Below are 10,555 nucleotides of genomic sequence, written 5' to 3' on the forward strand. Positions count from 1 at the left end.
TTTGTTTCATTAACTAAATTGCATTTGTAATTGACTTTGATAACCATGCTAATATATTCTCAGAAGTCAGAGATTCTCGTAAGTTTTTTTTTTATAAAGGTGTTCCATTTATTATCTTGCATGAGGAATGCTATGGTCTAGAATGGACATTGAATGTGATTGTAAAAAGAAATGTACAGCTGAGATACGCATTATGAAAGGCAATAAAAAAGAAATGGTAATAAGAAATGTAAGAAACATATGCATGGAGGAGATTTAGGCTCAAGTCTCCACTTATCCATGAAGCTCAGAGTTTAAAGCAGTCGTTTTAAATTGGATCTTTTAGCCTAACTTACCTCACAACGTTGTTGTGATCCTAAAATTGATATTTCATACATGCCACACTCAGTTCTTTTCAAGGAAGGCCAAGGGCAGGGTACAGTATGATAGGTAAAAGAACAAGTCTTAGGTCACAGAAAATATCCCTTAGAACTGCTTCCTTGGCGTAATAATGTCAAGCTAGTTTGTGTGCATTCTGATCCACATTTTATTAACAAATCCATTTAACTTGGTAGAAGCAGTATGTATGAGACTCTAAAAATATGAAGTCATTTCATATTGTTTCATGAACTCGCTCTTTGCCCATAATTTTGACAGTGTTACTGCTTACCTAGGTGAAACACCGGTGTTTAATTCTGATGAACTTCCTACTAAGATATCCACATTATTAATCCATAAGAATGATTCAGAATAAGTAAATAACCTGTGGCAGAAACTCATGTTTACTGAATGAAAATATTTTGACTTAGCTATATTCATTATACATCAGTATCAGCATTTCTTAATTAGAATCTGCATGAAAGCAAAAAGTTGGAAGCTGGTGCCCCTTTTTTATTACCATTGCTAATTAAATATGAGTGACTACAATGACAGACAAAAATGGAGGACTGCAATTGAATCACTCTCCTTCCACTAAATTATCTGCCAGTTTATCTCTCTCTGTGTGTACAGTGTGTGTACAGTCTAACTCAAATCTACTGTACAAGTCTACCTTTTAAGTCTCAAATTCTGTTGAGTTTCTGCCAGTTTCATATGATTACAAAATGTATTTTAGTATACATTCTTGCATACTCTGTATGGCCTACAATCACTTTCACAAATTGGTCTGTCTCCTAGGCAGCGGTTAGTAATAAACACTTAATTTGGAAGTAAGTTCTCTTGGAAATATCACTTACTTCCTAGAGAGTGCAGTTTTGGGAAAGTTGACCATCATGTAAAAAGCATCAAATTACTGTGCTGAAGAAGTGTGCGTGCACACAAAAGCTTATACCTTGAATAAAACTTTGTGGGTCTTAAAGGTGCCCCACTGGACCCAAACTTTGTTCTGCTGCTTCAGACTAACACGGCTACCCACCTGCACCAAAATTACTGTGCTGTTATCTAAAGCTTATAAAATATGTATATTTGCATTGAATGTGTTAGGAAATGATGGCCATATCTGTTCATAGCTAACACTTACAATTTTCAGTATGTCCTTCCTGGGTCTTTATTATTCTTTTGTTACTTTTTCATCCTGTGGGGTGTAGCTGCCCTTGAATTTAGTACTGTTTTGATCATTCATGTGCAACAGCCACATTGTCTATAACATTCTAAAAATGAGGCTTCATGGTGTTATTTGCAAAGTAATTTCACATAAATATTTGGACTGTGGTTCTTTTAAAATGTAGAGTTGTTTACTGTGTGAAAATCACATAATTATAATTTGGAGACTTTTTGCCTGAAGCTGAAGGGACAGATGCATATGATTAAGTTTCAACTGGCCTGTTATTGTAATGTAGATGTTTTCAGGGACGGGAATTGTTTATGTTTTTTTTAAAGAGAAGCACAGGTTTTTTTAAAAAAATTGAAAGGAGGGAAGAGTGTTACAAGAAACCCTCAATTTCAGTCTGCTTTATTTTGCTTTCCATTTATATTTTTCAGTGGAACTTCTCCATTGGCTTGTCTGAATGCAATGCTTCACACTAACACTCGTGTAGGTGATGGAACATTCTTCAAAATCCCCGGCAAGGCAGGACTCTATGCTCTCAAAGTAAGTTGGATTTTTTACAAGTGTATGTATAGAAAGCTCTGAAGACAGTTTATGTGAACCTTTAAGAAGCGTAAAGATAAAACAGATTAGATTGGGGAAGCTTGAATGAGAAAATGATCTGAAAATCCTTGTTAATTATGTTCAGATTTACCCTGAAGATAAACATTAAATTTTTCTTATACCAAAACTCTACATATTCCTGAATATAGGGGTTTGTTGTTTTAAAGTGCTTTGCTGGATGAAAATGCTGTCTTTTTAGAGCTAATAGAACTGCTTTGATTTTTAAGCAGTGACCTCAGGAGGATTGCTGATACTCTGAGATGTGTTTGATTAGTGCATAACATTTAACCAAAGAATATTTGTGGAAGTTGTATAGAGAAAGCTTTTGTGATACATATTACAATCCAAGGTATAGTAAGATACTGAAATGATGGAGCCATGATTCAAAGAATGACTTACTGCAATAGGTGAATAGAATTTCTTTTTGAGGCCCTTAATCACATGCCGTTACTTGATAACTGGTGTGTGAACGAGTGAAGTGGGACAAGGACACAAAAAAAGGGTAACATGTTTTATGGAGCAGATTTGCTTCCCAACTTTAATTTAAAATTGTAAATTCTGCAATTGATAGTAATGTATATAGAAATGAAGCAGTCACCATGAAATAGATGCTTTTCCTGAAAACTAAAAATATAGTCTCTCTTGTTAATGGATTTCAGAGACAGCTTTTTCTTTATTTCCCAAGAAAAACTGATGAGATGTTAGTATGCTGTTGTTGTTGTTTTTTTGGGGGGGAGCTATCTAGAATCTAAATATTCACAATGCTGTGAACTCCAGTGTTGTGGGAATTAGAATCTAGGTAATAGGGGCTAGCAAAAGGAAAACATGAAATATATGGGCCATTTTTAGTGACAGCCATGACATTCAGCTACATAGCTGGAATTTCTACAGAAGTTTGGTTCTACATGCAGACACGTGAAATGAGCAGCATTCAAGATGAATATGCATTCTGAGTTGGCAGAGCAGCACCTTCTGATTTCTCAGATGATCAGAAAATGCATTCTAATGTGTTCCCTAACCCTGTCTTACATTAAAAAGCCAATTAGTTTTTGAAAAGCAGCAAGATATTTATTTATTTATTTTGCTATACACAGAAGGAAGACTCTACGTGCCCAGCGGATGGAACATTGGATTTAGGTTGTGAATCTGAGTTGGATGGCACTGAAATGGCTGAAACAAACAATAGCACTGGAGAAGAAAATGGAGGTAGCTGTTTTAATTTTAGTCCTTCTGGATCTGTTACATTCTGTGGCAGTTACACATGACTGTTGCATTGAATAGAATGATGCTTGAGTAGCTAATAATGGCTAAGATGAGTAAAAAAATTGATTAGGTCCTTGACAAATTGTATTAATGGATTTAAAAATGAGTTACTAAAAACTGCTAAAGTAAACTTTTCACACAGATTAACATTACTCAGGTAATGCTCTGGGTTAAAATCTTTGTCTTGCCAATGGAGAAATGAAAATTGATGTCTTATTGCTGTGGTTTAAATCAACAAAGCATTTATGATTATCTTCATCATAATCCCTTGTCAGCACTTCTAAACCAAAAGTTTATGGTGTACACACACACGCACACGCACGCACACACAGTTTCATATATATGAATTCTTTCCAAGGATTTCTCAAAATATATAACTGTATCCCATTGTGGGCTTGGGGAGCGGAGATAAGGGGGATGCAGCGGAAGGAAACTCACATAGACCCATATTTTGGTGAAACATAGCAACACTTTTATTGGATACAGCCAAAAGAGCATTGGCATGGCATTGGGATTGATCCAGTATTGGGTGATCCAGGATTCATGGGGACACTGCATGGTCCCCTTGCCAACCTGGTGGTGGGAGTCAGCCAGCAGCCCCTGAACTGGGCTCCACCCCTTAGTCCCCCCTTTTTTATATATAAAGAATTTTATTAGTTTATATGGAGAAAGAGAGAAAGGGGAAAGAAGGGAAAGGAAAAGATACAGAAATCTGTAGGAAAAGTCTAATTTAACATTCTGCATGCAAATCTCATAAAAGCTTATAACAATCATTCTTAATGTTCTTCATTTAATCTTAGTTTCTCAGTACTTGTGTCTTAATTAGTCATAAAAGGTCCACCATGGTCCCATAAATTCTTCTTCCATTTCTCCTTTTAATATATTTGTCAATTTGTCCATTTTGGCACAATCCATAATCTTCATTATTAACGCATAAGCGTTGAGGTTTTCAATGTCCTCCATGTCGTTGCAAATAAAATTCTGGTTGCTGTTATAACATGTAAAATAAAGTATCTATGGTTCTTATCTAAGTCATCTGGTAAACAGTTTAACAGGAATATCTATGGTTTAAAAGGTATTGTAATATTCAACACTGACTGTAAGAGAGTATGTACAATACAATATTTATGAACCTTTTTACATGTCTACCACATAAAATAGTATGATCCAATATGATTGTTACATTTCATTTTATATAAATTTTCTTTAAATGAAACAGATTTAGTCAACTTAATATTTACATTCCATGTTTTACACCATTGTAACAAATCTATGCTGTAACCTACATTTTGCATCCATTTGACCATACATTCTTTAACTATTTCATCATGCATTTTTAATTGTATCAGCATACCATACATTTTCTTAATGTTTCTCTCTTGAAGTACATAATTTTTCAAATGCACCTTGTTCTAAATATCCATCTGTCTGTTTGTCCTTTCTATATCTAGATTCCACTTGCATTCTAGTCCACCAATCTAAGTTTATTTCCCTTTTCTTTAATTCTTCCTGAGATTTTAAATTATTTCCATCATCTAACAGTTCTACATATCTAATAACCGTTTGTTTTGAAGTCAAAGCTGGTTGAGAAAAAGCTTCTATTGGAGATACCCATCTTGGAATTTTAGTATATATCAGTGGACGAATCTTTTCCCAGGTTATCAATAATGATCTTCTTATCATATAATTTAAAAAATATTTATGTCCAGAAGTTTTCCCATACCATAAAAATGCGTGCCATCTCAGTTTTAAGTCATGTCCTTCTAGAGTCAGCAGCCTATGATCTTCAAGTAAAATCCATTCTCTCAACCAAACCAAACTTGCTGCCCTGTAGCAATTCTTCCAGTCTGATACTCCAAATCCAGCATTATCTTTTGCATCTTGTGAGGCTTTCAATTTAATTCTTGGCCTTTTCCCTTGCCATATAAAGTGTTGTGTCCGTTTATTCAATTCATCAAAGAAACTTTAATATATATCTGCAAGATCTGAAATAAAATCATCAGACATGGTAAAGTATTCATTTTCAAAATTGCTGTTCTACCCATTAGTGATACTTGCAGCTTTGTCCATTTCTCTAGATCTTTTTAAATATCTTGTAGCACTTTATTATAGTTATCATTTATCAGAGAACTACATTTTGCTGTAATATTAATACCCAGATATTTGACTTTCTTTTCCAGTTGAAATCCAGTTAACTCTGCTAATTCACATCTCTGTTTTAATGGCATATTTTTGTAATCATTTTTGTCTTCTGATAGTTTATTTTCATTCCTGCCATTTTCCCATATTCATTAATCAGTTGTTGTATTGACTCCATTGGATCTTCTAAGATGAATACCAAGTCATCAGCAAAGGCTTGTAATTTATATTTATTTCCTCTTATTTACATCCATCTAATATGGGAATCTTCCCTAATAGTTCTTATCAGCACTTCCAACGATAATATAAACAACAGTGGAGATGTTGGACAGCCTTGTCTTGTCCCTTTTTCAATCCATATATTATCTATCAATTCATTATTTACTACTATTTTCGCTTTCTGCTTTGTATATATAACTTCAGTAGCCTTTATAAAATTAGTCCCAGGTGTCATTATTTTCATCTGTTGAATAATAAATTGCCAGTTGACATTGTCAAATGCTTTTTCAACATCCAAAAATATCAAAGCCATCTGTTTCTCTGGATGCACTTCATACTATTCTAATATATTTAAAACTGTTCTCACATTGTTTTTAGCTGTGTTTTAGGTAGAAAACCTGCTTGGTCCTGATGTATAAAGTCTATTAGAACTTTTTTCAATGTTGCAGCCAAGATAGTTGCAAATATTTTGTAATCACAATTCAGCAAGGAAATAGGTCTATAGTTTTTCATCTCTTTAGGATCTGTGTCTTCTTTATGAATCAATGATATAGTTGCTTCAGTCCAAGATTTTGGTATTTCTATTGCAGAAGAAATTACGTTTTTATATGGTATCAGTAATACATCTTCAAATATTTTATAGTATTCATCTGGTCCAGGTGTTGTATTTATATTTTGTTTCTTAATAGCCTCTGTAATTTCCATCATTGTTATGGGATCATTCAGCATTTTTTGGTTTTCTTTGTGAGTAAGTCCTGTTCATCTAAATACTGTTTCTGAGTTTCTTCGGAGGGCTCCACCTTTTTATATAATTGTGTGTAAAAATCTTGAATTATTTTCTTTCCTGCTGCAAATCTAATTGCCAGTTCTCTAAAAAAAAGCTTTGCTTGTGTCCTGAATTATTTTCATGGATGTTTCTCCATTCATATTTTGTTAAAAAAGGTCTTCATTTCCTTCTTAGCCATCTCTAAAAATTGTCCATTTTTAAGTAGTTGTATATTCAGCCTCCATCTAATTTTTTAAATTATCTTTAATGTTCAATAATGGTGGGTTGTGATCTGCAAAGGTTTGTGGCATAATATCCATGCCTTCAATTTCCTGGAGAAGATTTGATGTCTGTCTGAATAAAAAGTATAGTCTTTTCCAGTTGGGTTTCCAGTTCTCCAAACATCAATCAGTTTATACTCTTCAGTCAATTCTAAAAAAGATCTTGGAAGTAAACCTTTGAAAAGTATAATCTTCTTGATGGTTCTCCTGTCTAGGTCTTGATCAAAAACAGTTAAAATGTCCAATTATACAAATATCCATGTAGTCATATTTTGTTCTAGTTTCCTTCATCATTTCAAAGAATTTGCCCAGTGATTCATTCAGTACATATATCACCACCAATAAGACTTTCTTGTCTCTAATATCTATTTCAAGTAACAGAAGTCTTCCATTTTCTGATGAGAATATCGAAATAGGTTTTAATTTCTCTTTGATATATATAGGTATTCCTCTTTTCTTTACATTTTCTGAAGTGGTGAATAACTTACCAAGGTTCTTATTGATCAAATAATGTTCATCTTTTTGTCTAATGTGTGTTTCTTGCAAACATACAATATCAGCATCTATCTTCTTTAAATATCTTTCATCTTTTCTCAGGTGAATTTAGCTCATTTACATTTACCAATAATATCTTGGTTGTTGATTGGTCCATTATCTATTCTTGTTACTACCATTTCTATTTCTCATTGTCATTCTTTGTGGTTTTTTGGCTGTACTGGCGTCAAGTTCTTCATCCGGGGCTGTTGAGTAGGCTGATGCTTCCTCTTCTTTTTCGGTTATAGTAGCTCTTGTTTTTGCTTTCTTTGTTTCTTCCTGTTGTAAAAGTTTTCCATAATGCTCCAAAAAGTCTTTTGTTTTGAAAATGGAGTCCAATCTAAATCTTTGACCTTCAAGTGTAAAACAAAATCCTTCTGGAATAAGCCATCGAAATGTATTTGAATTTGTTGTCAGTTTGGATGTCAGAAATACATATTCTTTTCTTCTCCAATCTAAATCTTTGACCTTCAAGTGTGAAACAAAATCCTTCTGGATTTCCTTGTCTTGTATTTTAAGAGTATTATTCTGTGCTTCTTTCCACACACGATCTCTGACCGTCTTCTTAGTAAATTTCACATGCACTTCCCTTGGACGATTATTTTTCCTTGCATAGGCAGAGTTAGCTCTGTATAAAAAGTCAATCTCCCTCTCCATTTCTTCATACTCCATGAAGTTCGCCACTCCTTCTGCCATAACTCTGATTAACTCTTCTCCTTTTTGTTCAGGTACATTCTGAAATCTCAGTATATAAGCAGCTCTATCCATTTCCAATTGAATAATAGAGTCCAGGGCCATCTTCTGCTGTGTATCCAAACTGTTCATCCTCAATGATGCTGCTTCAGCTTTCTTTTCGGCCTTCTTGGCTTGTTGTGCCATCACTGTTATTTCCTTCTTATTTTATATTAGCTGTTTGTTAAGATCAGCCATTTTAACTTTTACATCTCCAATCTCAGTGTTTAAGTTTTTCATTTGATCTGTGACTTATATTAAGGCTTTAGGCCCAATTGTAGTCTGTCTTGCATGTCATTCTGCACCTGGCTTAAACTTGCGTGAAATTTAGTTTGTATATCAGTCTGAGTTTGGCTCAGACTAGTTTGAAAGATAACTTTAAAAGATTCCAGTGTCAGCATATTTCTCAGTAATTTAGTCTGTGTAATAGGCAAAGATGCTGCAGATGTTTGGGGCTTTTTTTTGTTTTGTTGGCTTACTCATATTCCCAGCTTCTTAATTCTGTTATACACTTAATCCCCCAAGATCTTTACTATTTGCCCTCCCTCTTATTTTCTATCTTATCAAGTTCAATATTAAAATATCAAGAGCCAGTATCACACCATAAATTAAACTCAGTATGATCAGTATCTTCCAATCCAATCCCCCCACAAATGTTCACTTAAATTATTCTGCTAGTTTGTAACACATGAAATCCAACATTCATCATATAAAACTTTTCTAAGCATCCTTTAATACATACACACACAAACAAACAAAGAGAAAGAAATGGACAGATTACAGGCCTCTTCAATCGTTTCTGTGTCTCTTCAGTAGCCCAGGCACATCATGTTTCTCTTTCAGGTCTCTTTATAGTTCTCCAGATCACAGCTAAGTACCAGTTCCAGTTTAATTAGTTCCAAATATATTCCAAGTGTGAATAAAGGCAAATCCAAAACCAATGGCAGATGGGAAATAATACAGGAAATCCAAACCTTTTATATTCCAACCAGATGAAATCCAATAAAGTCTAACAGGTCACAATCAGTTTTCCAGTAATAATAATAGTTAAACAACAACAACAACAAATAATCCAACAAAGAAAGGTGGGAAAACAACCAATGTTTTCCAGATTTATAATTCAACAAAGGTAGATAGGAGAGTAGGCAGTGTTTCCCAGATTTATAATCCAACAATGGTAGGTAGGGAAATAGTTTCTAGCTTCTGAGTGCCACTTCTAGTTACCATCCAGCTTACATTCTGCAATCTTCCTTTCCCATCAACAGAAAAACCAAATCCAGCTCAATGTCCAATTCTAACTGCTCTAGATCTTTCAGTCTCTCAAATTATTTACTTATTAGTTCCTTTAATTACAGCTTTTCCCAGTCTCAGGGAGATAAGAGAAAATGAAAGTTGAATTCACTTAGAGAGCGAGCAAAAAAAAGGAGGGAGATAAGCAGGCTTTAAACACTGTTTCTCGCTTCCGTTCCTTCTCCAAATTCCCTTGTGTAAAAGTATTTATAGCCAGATAGGGAGGGTAAACCTTTAAACTTTTAATTACCTCATGGTCTTGAGAAGTTTGCAGACAGATTCTCTTTGTTTATCTTCAGCTGTTCCGTGCAGGCAGCTGGAAGCCAAAAATGCCGCTGTGTCCACTGGGAGATTGGGGCTTATTGCTGTGCCCACTGGGAGATTGGGGCTTATTTCCAGGTCTCCTTCCCTGTTCTAGCCAAGAGAAGCGACCCCAAAAAGCACCCCACTGTTTTCAGAGACCCCCTCCAGGACTCTAGACCCCCCAAAAGGTGGGTCAGTTCAGTACATCCCAGGAGCTCTCTGAAATGTTACTGACCTTGCTGCTGCATAAACCGGAAGTCTCTCCACCCCTCATTCCCCTTAAGGGAGTTCCCAAACCACAGGAGGCAAGCATACAGGCATGGCCTCCCCCCAAAGGATCCATCCCAATGCCCAACCCCCCCAAGATGTGACAAGAATAGCAAGACAAGTATGTGATTACAAAATTCGGCCCATAACAACCAACGCGCAAAAACAGGAGGGTGGGTGGGTGGGTAAGCCGGTGAGAGATAACTGAGGACAAGCTAGCTGCAGCAAAGAGTTTAAATAGCTGAAGAGTGTGGCTGAGTCCCTTCTCTCAGGGCTGCCTTGGTTGACACAGCCGGCTGGCCCAGGTTGCAGCTCATCCTGCCCCTCTCAGAATATGCAGGCAGCATGACGCTGCCGAACTGCCTCCCTTGCCTCGCCCCCCCAGTTGACAAAGACAGTGTCCTGTGGTACACCATGCTACTCACCAGATGGATTTAATTTAGTTGCATAGATCCCTGCACTGGGAATTTTGCAAACATCTTCACCTATTTATTCTGGACAGCCCATAAAATAGTAAGAATCAAAGTTTGTGTATATGTGTTTGTTTATAAATAAATTTGAACCAAAATTGTGAGTATGGGAACTTTGTCCTTGTTGACTAGCAGGTTATCCACTTATTCCTTGACTACAGAG

The 10,555-nt window shown here is 35.5% G+C and overlaps 1 protein-coding gene across 1 annotated transcript in view; it reads left to right on the forward strand.

Annotated features, from left to right (window-relative positions):
- Window positions 1-10,555, forward strand: part of ASXL3 (additional sex combs like 3, transcriptional regulator) — a 167,848-nt gene that overhangs the window by 96,674 nt on the left and 60,619 nt on the right. Inside the window, 2 exon segments of the mRNA XM_015426393.1 lie at window positions 1,960-2,068; window positions 3,223-3,334. Of these exon segments, the coding sequence (XP_015281879.1) occupies window positions 1,960-2,068; window positions 3,223-3,334 (221 nt within the window).

Source organism: Gekko japonicus, unplaced genomic scaffold (genome assembly GCF_001447785.1).
Source record: "Gekko japonicus isolate JY-2015 unplaced genomic scaffold, Gekko_japonicus_V1.1 scaffold802, whole genome shotgun sequence".
In the NCBI taxonomy this organism is placed as follows: domain Eukaryota; kingdom Metazoa; phylum Chordata; class Lepidosauria; order Squamata; family Gekkonidae; genus Gekko; species Gekko japonicus.